The sequence below is a fragment of the Charadrius vociferus genome, unplaced genomic scaffold (genome assembly GCF_000708025.1).
Source record: "Charadrius vociferus isolate BGI_N301 unplaced genomic scaffold, ASM70802v2 scaffold447, whole genome shotgun sequence".
Taxonomy (NCBI): Eukaryota; Metazoa; Chordata; class Aves; order Charadriiformes; family Charadriidae; genus Charadrius; species Charadrius vociferus.
The window spans coordinates 186,675-199,729 of NW_009649040.1; the positions used below are offsets into that span (position 1 = coordinate 186,675).

Genomic DNA, 13,055 nt, shown 5'->3' on the forward strand with positions numbered 1-13,055 from the left:
GTTCAGCAGCGTAACTGTGCAACATTTGCTCAAGTCTCTGAATACCTGTAGAAAGGAAATACAGAGGAAAATACTGACTGAAATGGGTTCCTCGGGGAGGTTCTGTAACCTCCATCTTCAAACAGTCTCAAAACTTGACTGAACAAGGCCCTGAGCAACCTGCCCTGTGACTTGGAAACGGGCCCTGCCTTGAGCTGGAAGATGACTAGATGACCCAAGCGTTCCCTTTCAATCTACATTTTTTTACAACTCTATATGCTCTATATGCTTCACAAACATCCACTATGCCAACAATATAGAACATTCATTCAAGGTTAAGTATTTTACAGCATGAGGTGGATATGTTTTTCATATCTAACATGAGCCACATAAAAATGAGGAATAGTGGGGAATTCCCATGTTCTAAGGCATAACTTGACAGAGTAAAAATCCTTTCACATAAACTTTTGTTCCTTAGGTAGAGTAAAAATAAATTTCAGAATTAAATTCTGAAAGTTTTAGAGGTTTCACATAATCCAATGTAAGTCCTTTATAACCCATGCTCTGGGTCAATCTAGTATTTCTCAGTTCATACAAACTCTAAGCAGGCCCCTCACAAGCTGAGTGAGAATAATTAGGTTTGAATTAATTATTTATAATGTTTACATTTCTTAGAACTTGCATGCTACTTCATGCTATATTAGAAGTAAACTCCACTTACACAAGTAAATCTTATCTACAGAATCGGAGAAAACCAGTCTAAACCATCCAGGTTCATAACAAAAAAACGCTTTTCCAGGACTAATCAGGAGTTTTTTATCAAGGAGCTTCTGCCATAATTCAAGTTCGGCTTCAAATGTCTGTGATTTTAAGAACTAAAAGAAGAAAATAATTTTTTTATTAAAGGCTGAACAACTGCTTAAATTCATTGAAAGGATTTTCCAGGACTTGATACAGTGTTTAACAACATGCACAAGTGATTTTTACACTTCCAAGTTTTACTTTCCCACCCCTTTTCAAACTTCCTACATACTTTCCTACATACTTTTCTGAGCTGCCAACACACATAAAGTCCTCCTGAACTTTTGAGCACGGGTATTCCAACATCTGCAAGCCCATCCACAAGAATATTCTGTGCTTCTTTAAGTCGCTTTTTGTTGGTGGGAAAAAACACATTATCCAACCAATCTATCAAGGCAAGAAAAATGTAAGTGTTTCATTTCCACCTGCAACGGAAAAATAAAACAGTTCAATGGAAACACGTCTAGTATGGCTAACCTCTGTCCCTAAGGAATTGACTGAGAACGTGCTGAACAGGTCCAGGACAGCTATGGAAGACAGCCAGTCGACTCACAGCCTTCTGAATTTCATGGTTTCTGGTGTACAATACTCCAACTCTGATACCACTCATACCAAAATCCTTGGAAGACAAAAAGAAGAGAGCGAGGTGCAATTTTTACTTCATGTTTGTGCTTTGTCAGGCCACCACGTCGAGAGACATTGCGATGTATAGAAAAAAAAACCTTTCTGGGGTAAAGTCTCAAAAGCTGCCAAATGGAGTCCCAAGTGTGATAAAAACCAGCCAGCAACTTCTAAACAACCCTGTGGTGGGAGGTCAGTGGCTTTAACAAGGTTGCTTTACAGGCCGACAACTGGAAACATGCTTGGCTCATACCCTTGGCCTGTCCCCATTATACCCCACTATTGTTTCTAAGCAGTCGTCACTTTACTGTTCCCTCCAACAGGAGAAAAGGCAAAATGCGACAGATCTGAAATGTGCTTATACATTTCAATGCCTTTAATACATATGCATTAACTGTTGCTGTTAAGTAGATCCCAAATTAAACTCTGAACTTTAACATTTTACGCTACCAAAGGAGAAAACAAAGTAATAAACAAAGACAAACTGAGTTTGGCACCAATTACACAAATTATGTCAGAATAGTCCAACTAATTTTTGTGGAGAAATATCTTAATTTAAAACACAAACATAGCATTTTGACCTACCTTGCTAAAACCCCACACGAAATGTGTCCGTTCTGGATCTGGTAAACTGGATGAGAAAAGAAGATGACAAGAACTGTTGCTATAGAAGAACAAGTTCTGCAGGTTACAAAAATGTTCACATTTGTAAAATTGTAGTAGTTTTTTAGTAAAATTGGTATATAACCCATTAAAGTGACATGACATTTTTTCGGAGATCTCTAAACAAAACATTAGGCATGAGGCACTGATTCACACACAAAAAAACAAACCCAGAAAGGATCTGCACTAAGATGTAATGGTCCAGTTAAAATTTCCACTCCACAGTTAGTGATCAACCCATATCGAAACAAAAGTAGTATTTCCGTAAGTAATGTACAACTGCTCTTGTACTTGACGCAGAAGACTTGTTTGCTCAACTATGCTGTGTTTCAGGCTAGGGAAGGGAGCAGTGAACATTTTAGGGCATGCATCTATACAGTGAGGTGCAACTAAACAAAATACACCTCAGTGTACCACTGCGGATGATGGTTTTTTTCTCCTTTGTGTAACTTTGTGTAAGAAGGGCCAAGGCTGGAAATTTCCTTCTTCAGCCTAATGGAGCTCGCTGAACTTTCACAACAATGAAAGCATTTTTTTAGGCTTAATTTATTGTTAATCATCTCATATGGGTGAGGCAAAACCCAGTCACTCACTGAGCTTGGTTGGACTTGGAAATTTCCCATTGGTATGAAATTTATGCAGTTATACAATCACATACTTTTGAGGAAAGAAGTTTTATTAGTCAGATACCAATAGGTTTAAATATTCTTGAAACATTTATTCTTTCCACCACCTGTTGCGGGAAACTAAGAGCCCAAGAGCGCACTAGTCAGGGAGGAGACTCATTATAGCAGGTAACTTGCACAACCTTTGGCAACTCCATTATCATTACAGCGAGAACCTTGCACTCAGGCTGTGTAACAGGGAACAACACAGAAAAGCAAAGTGGCAAAATGACTAGGGGCTCTGTCAATTTTTACTGTTATTACTGTACCATATACACATTAGCTGGAAGCAAGAGCTCTGCCATTTAAATATCTCTTGTATTAACTAGTCTCACAGTTGCAAAGACTTGGATATGAGTTTGTTCAAACTACTCTGGTTACGCTAGCTAACCAGAAGTTTCGAAAAAAAATGGCATGGCTTCTATTTAGGATTACATATCTTCTAATCCCTGCTGCGAAATCACACTTACCAGTCTAAGCTAAGAACACTGGTGAAGGTGCAATCATCATAAACAGACAGCATGTATATTTCATCCATTATTACATGCAATTCATATCTACAAATAGAAAAATACAGGCATATTAACATATTTTAAAGAAACTTCTTTGCATATATATATGTATAATCTCAACTACTGCTGTAGCAAAGTATCCATAAGGACTCCTATTTGGTACTTGGTACACTTTGGTATATTTCCCCTACAAATTTTACACAAAGAAGTCACAAGGTGTACTGTGAACACTTGTGCACCACCAGCTTCTATTCATACATATTCTGTATTTCGCAGAAGCAGTACCATTCCATATAATCTGAAACAAAACCCAACTGCATGCACAATCCGATGGTTCTCTGGAATATGTATGGTCCCACCCAACTCTTACTTAAAATTTAAAATGAACACAAAAATATATTATAAACTTCTTTACCCTGCAAGATTTCTTCAGTGAGACTTGAAGTCAAATGCAGATGTTTGTTAGATTTTAAAAGAGACTTGTCATGCACTTAAGATAACTTTTTAACACACTCTCGCTGTGAAAGCCACAGTAAACTGCAAGCCATGTTGTCATACTTGGTACCAACAAGCACTTACTTCTAAATACTGAAAAAACTGCAGAACGGTTCTAAACACCCAAGTAGTGCAGGCATCCTCTTCTAAGCAAACCTAATTTAATTTGATCGTTGAATTCTATAATTTTTTTAAAAGGAGGTCTGATTTCATAACAGTTTTTACATTAAAAATAAAACTATTGTTTCTAATCCTTATCCTCCAACATCATTTTAGTACCAGCTTAAACTGGTTGCATCCTTAAATCCATGGGGCATGCTGAGAAAAGGTATCTCTGCCTTTTTAAAAACTTGGTAACTGGAAGTGGCCCATTGAATACTACCAACCTCCTCTGCTGTTTCCATGAAAAGAAAATCATGCCCAAAATGCAGGAATGTTGTGTTATTCCATTTCAAATTTAAATAAACCAGCAGTAGTCTTTGGTAATTAATGAGCAATTTGTACCGACCTACTCCATTTAAGATTGTCAGAAACTAAGTATCATTAGCATTCAAAGTGTGAACCGGATTTTGCGGTCATTCTTTGGCATCAGCTCACTGAAATAACAAAGGAATATATCTTTTCCTAAAAAAAAAATATAGATGCTTTTCAAAAGGAAGTGGTTTTTCTCCATCAGGACCCAAGGGATTCAGGAGACTGTTAGAGCTTAGAACATGAACTCTGAGCTGGTTCAGGATGAAAGAAGTGGAATGGGGATGAGATATTTCAGAGGTATCTTCCTTTGATGGAAAGTGATTTGCTTGCACATCTCAAGCTAAGTAATTATAAAAGATGCTACAAAACTTCAGACATAAGTTTACACCACACATAAAACAACAAAAATAATCCCAACAGTATTTTATCCAGAAAGACACTGTTAGATCCCAGGGTAGGCAATTTATTCTAGTGTTCCCAAAAAGGCCAAGGAAATAAGATAGTTACACAGGAAACATGATTCAGGACCCCGTTCATTACTCCCTCCAAACATGTACAAGCAAAAACCAGGCAATTACCAAAGATGGTTTTTCATCATTGCTATATTGCATTAACAGAAAATGAAATACCAAATAATTAGTGCTAGGGCTCAAACCTGTGCGCAAACTCTAGACATTCTTTCAGTAACTGTGCTGGGTAAATGTCCCCTAAGGGATTGTGGGGGTTGATCAGGATTAATGCTCTGACTCGGATGCCCTGGAAAAAGAAAAACTGATAGTTGGAGACACCAATAAATCAAACCAACAACTAGCAAGGATGTAGCAAGGAAGTTTGTTAACCCTTCAGTGAAAAGCAGCTTTTGAAAAATATTTAATTGCATAATACAACTACTATACAGACTAAGGTTCCAGCTACCAACCTTGTTTCATCATTAATCCTATACCACCCCAAAAAACATACTAAATAGTTTATTAGTAAATGAAAATCAGGTTAGCACTCATTTGAAACACCCATTGATATCAACAGGAAAAATTATGGTGTTGTAGAGGTTAATACTGGTTCTACAGGCATACTTCCAAAATAATTTCCCAGGACTGAGCAAAGTTACTATGGGTAAACATGGGAAAGCTGAACAGAAATCGGACTTTGACATCTAATAACTTGCCAAGTAATTAATTTTTCAGTGTTGCTTGTTTCTTTAAACAAGGAATAGAATCTGCAGAAGACTGAAAAATTATTTACGTGGTATTCTATGAGATGCGCAGAGGTCTTATGCAAGTAATTACTTTTTAATTATATTTATCAACAGTGCAGAATTTCTGGGGTTTTTTTATTCAACTATTCTAAGAGATTGTAAATATCCTACTGTGTAATAAGAACGGCCCCACATGATCAAAAATTAGATTACAAGTACAAACATAGCCAGTCTTTTTAACTCTACAGGTATTTTTCAGAAAATCATCTATTTCCTATTTGCTAAAAAAATCCTTAATGTACATTAACATAAACTACATGCAGCAAATACATTTTTATTGTACACAGTCGAACAGTGCAATGGCTACAGCAGTAACTTTCAAGACTTTAAACATATCAACATAAGGAGTTGCCTTATTACTTCATGTTTGGAATAAACTTGAAATTAAATCAGTATTTTTTGTTTCTGCAATTTTTAGAAAACCTCACCCACTGCAAATTCTCACTCCACCCAAGCCTCCTCCCAAGGCGATTAAAGAAACTCCAGGAAATCAAGTTCCGTGATGAGGAAGCCCTGATATTTGCTTTCCCTGCCACGTGCCATTTGCTTGATCATTAACGTGTGAGCAAGAACTTCGCAAGAAATGAACTTTCGGTGTATTGACATTGAATCCAGCTACAAGAAGAAATTACCTGAAAGCAAGATAAGATGCAAATACTAAGCACAAACAGCGGCTCCACAGGTACTCCTTGCACAATGGGATACTTCGTATATTTGACATCTGATGTGTATTATTAAGCAGGAGATGCCGAGTGAGGCATTATTGTTCATAGGAACAGCTGCTGTGGGACAGCAGTTTCTCAACTGCTGTCCTAGTCTAGCTCTTCCAGCTATTTAGGATATTACATGTATCCAAAGCAGATGTTTAAAATATTATTCATGAGAACAGTTGCAGCTCTAGAAGAATGACACAGTCTGTAAAGAGTTAATCTGGTCTGTGATCCAGCACCTTGTCCAGCCAGTTCAAGCCTGACAGCCTCAGTAACACAGCAGGGATGCTCCCTGCCTCCCTCTGCTCCCATCAAGTGAGGAGTGTCTGAATGCTCGGGCTCACACAGGCTGGCAGAGGCACAGACAGATGACACAGACGTACAGATGGCATCTAAACATAGGCACCATGCTGATCAAGCAATTAGCTAACTAGGACAGCTACAACGTATCTATAAAAAAAGTGTTATGCACACATTTGCCTCTATCCAAAATACCCACTTTTTTATACCCCACCTTCCTTGCAACTGACCTCTATAAGTGACCTTCCTTGTAACTGTACGCTTTATCGATTCTTAAACCTCATTTTCTATCCTGGAAGAAGACACAAGAAGTCTATCCCACTTAATGTTTTGAAACATCACTACCACCACCACATCATCTTTGGTAAAATGTTTTACTCTTCAGCCTGTGCTTCCTCTGCTGGATTTTTTCAAGAACAGGCACAAACAGTTACGCTTAAGTGCATTTATAATTTTCCGTGAAGTGAGTGGATTATGCATATCAAGACATTAAGGATAGGAAACATTTTAGCCTGAAATACTGGTGAGCATTATTTTGTGGACACTCACAAACCCAAACATTTCCATGGGGAAGAAAAGCAGTTCCAAAGACAGAGAGGAGTGTAAAAAAAATAAATTAAACCATTGTACCTAACAAGCAATATGACAAATAATATCCTCATTTACGCAGTTCTCATCAGAATAAAATCACTGACCATGCTAAATATTTTGAACTAATGAGGTTTCCTGAACTCTGGAAAAATTACATTTGTATTTTTTTGTTTGCTAGCAATTCCTTGTTAGCTGGAACTCAGAAGAAGCATCTTCAAAATCAAATTAGACATGTTTCTTTAATTAACCGAGTGGATTGTTACAGTAGCATATTCTCTCTTCTAAGAGTCAGAACAATAGATGGATTACAGCACTTCCAATTCAATTAAAATCTACAGAGAGAGCAACTTGGTCTTGAAACAAAAGTTAAGATCTGTTCTTCATAAAACAGAGTCGGGGAGTTTCTCTGCATTTTGTTACAGTGCCCAGATTATAAAATAAATTCAATTCCTGTTTGTAGAGTTGGACCCACTTCAGCCACAAGACTGAAAATCTGCACAGATGAAACTGCACGAATAGTTTAATGCTAAGAACATATGCTCTTTAAAAAATAACTAGGAAAACATGAAAATTGGAAATCAGTTATCAATACCTGCTTTTTAGCTCTCTGTAACGCAGCTTCTAATTTTTCGGCTGTTAACTGGAAAGGGCGACTTTCTTTGTCAGTCACCTACAGAACAAAAAAAAACCCAACAAGAATAAAAAAGTATTAAAAACATAAAGAAAATAAAAAAGAAGACGGTGAAGAAACACTCCCACCTAGTGAAAATACAATTGCTACTGGCTTTCATAAAATAAAAAGGTTGAACAAAAGAAATTTCTCATGGCACTAGTTCAAGGAGGGAAAACAGCAGTTCAATAGCAACACTATTATCACTTCGGGATCTGAGACTAAAATCCGTCTTTTCTATATAATTCAATTATTTTGTTTTTAAATGTTGCCTTTATTCAAGACTACACTATCAGTGACTTAGAGAAGAACATGTGTACTTGAAAGACCACTTTTTTTCCCCTTTGACTGTATCATTTTTCCTTATGAAGGATGCTACCCCTCCTTGACTTACCTTACAGACTACTGAGCTTTCAAAGGGGGAACCAACGTTACACAACGTGTGTGGTAGACACATCTTTCAGTGCTTAAGGGGAAAAATTTTGCAAAGCGAATTTACTCGTAGTAGGAGTGACAGACTTCGAGCTGACAAATTATAATTCAGCATGTCAGCGCAGAACAGGGCCTGCATGGAACGATCGTAATCCTACACATCTGATGACAGCAGCCTCCTATCGTGCTGCAGCCTCAGAGAAAGACAGGCTGTCCCTAAAAATGCCAGACTGGTCCCATCCCGTCACTTGGACTCTGTTTGCATTTTCAGGTTTTTTTTGATTGTTCCTTGTGAAATGTCTGTTAATGTACGTGAATAGCTAAAGCTTTACCTCACTGAACAAGGGCACGTGAACAGGCTGTATCCCGCCATATAGCCATGTTTTCGGATTTATACCACCATAGTATGGAGCCGGAATAAGATATCCATCTAGAAACATTAAAAAATGAAAGGAAACATTTCTCATGAGCAATTATTTCATTACAGTCTAACAGACTATGCTGACAAGCTAAGAATTTGACATCTGATTTAATCTCAAAACCTTCACTATGGCCTAAAACAATATTTAAACAGAACTGAAAATTTAGCATACATCAATCAACATGAACTCTTCCCCAATTTTCTTCTTTAGCATTCGCAATAGCGGATTCAACAGTTATATACATTTTCGGTAAAAGGGAACGGACCTGATCAACTAGTTGTTTATTTTTTTTTGTTTTAATAATAATGACAAATTATGATCTCGCTCTCAATATTTTGCTAATGCTCTGTTACTATCACTTTTCCTTCTGGAATTGCTGCAAACCTCAACTACTTCTTTCTGGTCGCCAAAGTGCTATCTTGCACCAGGGAGCCTACAGCACTGCGGAACTTGTTTCCCTTCTCATTTTTTTTTTTTGCTGTGACAGGGTGTCAGAGGGGACAGAGTGGGCTTCCTACGTTAAGGAAGCGTTCCAGCAGAAGAGTTTCCATTACAGCTGTGCGAATACAATGAAGTCTGAACGTATTAAAATAGACACGGATACAAGTAGCCCGCAATAAACATTACCATTTCAAGCTAAACAAAACTCATTGGTTTCACAGCGCTTTGGCCACCAATATGCTGATGCCATTGACGTCATTGTGCCACGTTACGCTCCACCACTCCATCCTCCTCCCAAGGGCTCTTGGTGCTATAAACGGGGTGCTCTGGGAGCAGCACAGCCTCCTGTGCTGGAGGCCGCATAAGTCATCCTTCTCACCTTCCTCCCCTGGCAGGTCTTCGTGGGTTTCCCCACTCTGTGCGGTACCGCAGGCCTGCGCTGCTTTCCTCATTCCAAACCAGTGAGGAACCCATTTTCCCTTGCTGAGCTCTCTTCTTCCTCCTGCTGTCTACTTCTGCTGTGAGCAGATTGTTTCCCGGGACTCCACTCCTTCTGCTTTGCATTCCCACCTCTGCCTCCACCTCACCACCACCCTTGTTTGACCGGAGAATCCCTCTTTTGCTGCAGCTCCCTTCCCTGGTCCCAAATTCTGTCTATGATGTGTTACCTTCTACCAGTTATCCAAATTCACCCTGGGTCCCAGATTTCAACCAAGTACACCTTCCTCCCTGCGTGTCTAGTCCCTCCAGCCTCCACCATGGTTCTCACCTCTTTTTCTCATAACTTTTCAAAATACACTGTATTCTCTTGATACTCTTCTCCTCTTCCTATAACACTCTTAAAAGAACTATGGATTGCATTTCAGAAAGTGAGTGGGCCTGCTGATACCTCAAACATTTTCCACCATTCCAGAAACAGAGGCATTATTTCAAAGACACTCTGCCAGTGACAAAGAAATACCATGCCTTGCTTCATTCAGGCAGTTAGAGTAACAGCAGGCTGTCAGAAGGCACAATATGATTATACTCATCACTAATAAACACTTTTAAGTAAAATAATGAAGTTTTTACTCACCATCAGGGTCACATAAAACAGTTGATAGAGTAGCAAAAACAGCACAACAGCCGTTCATAACAGTTATCTGAAAGAAGTAGCACAAACTTTCATTTAGCAATGAAATATTTAGCAGAAATATCAGCACTTGTCTAGTTTAAATTAAAAAAAACAAAACCAAACAGAGAAAAAGCCACACTAGTACACCTTATAGATTATACACCAAGTCCTTGAATGTTACACGTTGCCCACTTTTTCAAATGGAAAATTAACACTACTAAGACTTCTGCAAATCTTGCATATATCCCTCTCCTGGAGTACCTTGCTGATATTTGTGTTCAGATTTATTCATCCTTATCAGTTTAAGAAGAGTAAGATGCAAAGATAAAGCACGTCTTACATGTTCCGGATTCAGTGCTTTTGCAGCTCTGGTATAGTCAGTTAGAAATTTGGCAATTTCTTCTCTGAAGCTAAAATACAGAATTAAAGTCAACTAAGCAGTCACGTATTTCTCAGGAAAAAAGAAAAGCACAAAACACACACAGAACAAACAAGTAATTCATTCTGTTATGAAAGCCTTGAAGATTTTGACTAAATAATATCACTTCCTCAGATACCCAGTGTGCTACATTTTGTGAGACAGAAGCACACAGAAGCCATCTGTTACCTTGAATAACAGTGACTGTCACTCAACTATCATTGCTGTACACTAGAAAAATGAGAAAATAAAGCATCTTTGAGCCCGAGTGGGATCCGTTTTTGGAGAAAGGGCAAGAACCTGGGTACCAGAAACAGTGAAACCTGAGTCAATGACAATTCTTTAGACCAAGACAAGCTTTCAGTCTGAGTGAAGGCGATGGAGGACTTCCTATCGATCTTCAGGGAGCCAGTGTTTCACCCCTGTTCTTCACAGCCCCCCGAGTTTCTGTTTATCCCTCACTGAGACTACAGTGAACCATTCCAGGAGCGATTCACCACATCAATGAGATTCACCACATCAATGCATGCCCTCTCGCTTGCCACCAAGCTCCCGGATCTTTGACCTTTGGCACTGCAGGTCTTTGGGGCACACTGAAGGTGGGAAGAAAAACAGAACAAGAATCCAGAAAAATAACTCCTGCACAGGACCCCAAAAGCCTGCCAGCGGGCAGGTGACAGTAACACACCTGTCCTTTGGGCTTATCAAAACATGAAACCACACCCAGCTTCACACGAGCCCTGACTAGCACTGACAACAAGCGATGCGATCCACGGGAAAATGCACTTCTTACCTTCTTGTACCTCGTGGATCAGCATACTGGAAAAGATGAGGCTCCAGATAATTCATGTCAGGTCTTGTGAGCTAGTGACATGAAAGAGATACTGTGGAACACAGCATTCTTGGGAGTTTCTGTTCTGCTGTAGCAGGGTAAAACTTGATTATTTTTTTTAAAAAAACCCCAAACATTATTCAGGAATGTTAAGGAAATGGATACTATAAAAATTCATGAGTTACAATTATGTTTATACTTTGTACTTATCTTTTTTAGTTTGAAGATATTACAAAACACCATTAAAAGATCATCAAAACGAAGGAAAAAAAAATGAAAGGATTATTTGTTGGATTAGTCAGTCATATATTAAAACAAGTCCTGAATAACACATTGAGGAAAAGCATCCCAGCTGTACCTAAGAGATTATGCAGCCACTTCTGAGATATATCAAAGCTCAAACAACACTTGCAATATTTATGATATCAGCTTTTAATTCACGTGTCAACTTTGATTAGCTTCCCAGCCAACACAAGAAAAGTGACAGCAACGCTATCACCTGTTACAGAAGAAAACAGCTGTGGCTTTCTTGTTCTCAAAGTGGTGCACACCCCTCCCCAAAAAAAAACCCCACCAAAAAATAACCGGCTCAGTCCTATATTCATTGTGGCATTGATTTTTGTTTACTCCTAAGAAAAAAACACCTCTCCACTTGCCAGCACTGCCAGCTCATCAGCTAACCAACCCGGACATCGAGTTTACGCCCGACCCTCCATCACAAGCGCGGCAAATGCAGCAGTGCAAATGGAACCTCATGGAAGTAGGAAGGAGAAGCAAGAGGGAACGTGGAAGCTGCAGAAGGTGGCCTGGTGACCAGATCTGAGCTTTGCTAACGCACAGAGCAGAACACCAATGCTTTCCAGATGAACTGGAGTTAACAACTCTGGGGAAAGTACCGCCCTTAAGGAATGTGCAATTACCCCCTAGTTGCCTTGCAGAGGCTGGCTCTTACTGCCGTGCACAGCAGCTTAACATTTAGGATGTAGTTTTAATTTCGCTTAAAGTCTGAATTTTGTGTGTGGAACATTTTCAGTGAAAGTTTTGGCTTTGCCATCAGGCAAGTAAGCGTTTTATCAGGCCATGATTTTCCTCTCCAAAACCACACTTCTTCCTGACAGCCAACGTTCCGAAGCAACATCTGCTGCTGAGACGGGAACAGCCTCTTGTATACGAGTTCAGTGTGGAGCACGTACTCAATCACATGCGAATGAAGTTGAACCAAAACCAAAATTATTCTGGTTTTCAAGCAGGGGCAAGTTTTCAGTATAAATACGACTTGGCAAATTATTTCAGAGTGTTCCATCGGAGCAGTACATATAAACATACAAAGAATGCTTCCCGGCGAAAGCTGTTAGTCCCGGCACCCTCAGCATCCCACCCTACGCGTCACTTTGCCTGCGCTAAATCATTACCCCGACACCTCAACATTGTCAAAGAGGAACTGGCGGTCAAATCCCAACCAGCCAGAAGAGGGCAACACTTACTCTCTCCTCTATTAAGTCAAAGCAAAGCTTGTTCTCGCTTGTGCCCAAATTCAGGATGCCCTGGAAGAGACGGCCGTTGTCAATGTGGCGGCTGCGGGAGGAGGACGGCGCCCGCCGGGGTCCCGTTCCGCCCCCGCTGCGCTGGCGGGATCCAGCGGAGCTTTGCGACCCCACCG

General features: G+C 39.5%; 1 protein-coding gene across 1 annotated transcript in view; it reads right to left on the reverse strand.

Annotated features, from left to right (window-relative positions):
• Positions 1-13,055, reverse strand: part of LOC104289024 (1-aminocyclopropane-1-carboxylate synthase-like protein 1) — a 13,840-nt gene that overhangs the window by 149 nt on the left and 636 nt on the right. The window contains exons 3-15 of the mRNA XM_009887915.1: positions 12,880-13,039; positions 11,357-11,427; positions 10,486-10,555; positions 10,107-10,173; positions 8,501-8,598; positions 7,659-7,736; positions 4,866-4,966; positions 3,200-3,286; positions 1,987-2,032; positions 1,258-1,399; positions 1,025-1,167; positions 701-854; positions 1-45 (exon numbers count right to left, since the gene is read on the reverse strand). The exon at positions 1-45 is cut by the window's left edge and continues 149 nt beyond it. Coding sequence (XP_009886217.1) covers positions 1-45; positions 701-854; positions 1,025-1,167; positions 1,258-1,399; positions 1,987-2,032; positions 3,200-3,286; positions 4,866-4,966; positions 7,659-7,736; positions 8,501-8,598; positions 10,107-10,173; positions 10,486-10,555; positions 11,357-11,427; positions 12,880-13,039 — 1,262 coding nt within the window. The remainder of the gene's footprint in view (positions 46-700; positions 855-1,024; positions 1,168-1,257; positions 1,400-1,986; positions 2,033-3,199; positions 3,287-4,865; positions 4,967-7,658; positions 7,737-8,500; positions 8,599-10,106; positions 10,174-10,485; positions 10,556-11,356; positions 11,428-12,879; positions 13,040-13,055) is intronic.